The following is a 1,050-nucleotide window of genomic DNA, read 5'->3' on the forward strand; positions in this document are numbered from 1 at the left end:
TTAATTTAATTTAATTAATTAATTAATTTGCAACATAGAAATAACGCCTGTTTAAACAATTCAAATTGTTTGATTTACCTTCCTTAGGCGAGCGAAATTTATTCCAACCGTCGAAAATGGAGAGTCGCAAATTAGAGCAGGAGATGTCGACAGTGCAAGACTGCACACTAGTTTACTCTGCAGATGACTATTCTGAAGTAGTGCAGATGAGCGCTGGACACGTGTGGACCGTGATGGGACACCAAAAGTATACGAACCTGCGTCCGACGCAGATGACTGCAAATTAACCATCATGGATGCTGCTGTTTCAATATATTTCAGTCCTTCATCTGTTACGGCTCCTGATATTTCAAACGCATTTAGCTTGTATTTGTTTCTTTTTGATGGTCTTCGTATTTGCGTATCTTCAAAGTCAAGCAAATTTTTCTGTCACCATCTTACACAGCACTTTTTGATGAGGTTGAATAAATACAAAGTGCATATTGAGGAATGTTTTTGGAGTTGCTTGGTAGTTATAGTATCTTCGTATTCATTGATTACATTTAATGGTTCATGTTTTCGTATGCTCGCAGGAGCATTTGCCCAGCATTAACTAAAAGTGCTTTGATTTTACTTCCGGTTTGATGAATTTATCATTTGGTGGCTACAGTGGCACCAAACGGTGAGTACCAAATATTTTGTATTTTCTTTCGCTTTTTACTAAAACAAATAATAGGCCTTCCTCAACACTGCTAATTAGTATGTTTGGTAAAATTCAACTAGAAATATATTTCGAGATTGTCGAATTTGTAGCATAAAAATAACGCATCTATTTAGGAGATGAAATGCAATCTTAGTAGCCTTGATTCACAGCAGACATTTGCAGCAAGCATCTAGTGCTATACCTTAGGTTGTATGCAGGATACATTCAAATAGCCTGAATTCGATCATGAATTATTTTAAATTTAAACATGCACTCCACTGTGCACATAAACAAGTTGCAACTGTGCGCCAAAGTAGCGCCTAACTATTCTTGTCTTTCACCATGCAGTAACTCGGCATAGTCAACTT

General features: G+C 36.8%; 1 protein-coding gene across 1 annotated transcript; it reads left to right on the forward strand. All coding sequences in view use genetic code 11, as the record gives it.

The window, feature by feature from the left end:
• Positions 1-116: 116 nt before the first annotated feature.
• Positions 117-345, forward strand: EGR_11320 (hypothetical protein; the record flags this gene model as incomplete). The annotated part of the gene is made up of 2 exons (XM_024500561.1): positions 117-230; positions 322-345. 2 exons carry the CDS (start codon positions 117-119, stop codon positions 343-345), a joined length of 138 nt encoding a protein of 45 aa, XP_024345025.1.
• Positions 346-1,050: the final 705 nt, after the last annotated feature.

This window comes from Echinococcus granulosus (genome assembly GCF_000524195.1).
Source record: "Echinococcus granulosus chromosome Unknown EG_S00901, whole genome shotgun sequence".
In the NCBI taxonomy this organism is placed as follows: domain Eukaryota; kingdom Metazoa; phylum Platyhelminthes; class Cestoda; order Cyclophyllidea; family Taeniidae; genus Echinococcus; species Echinococcus granulosus.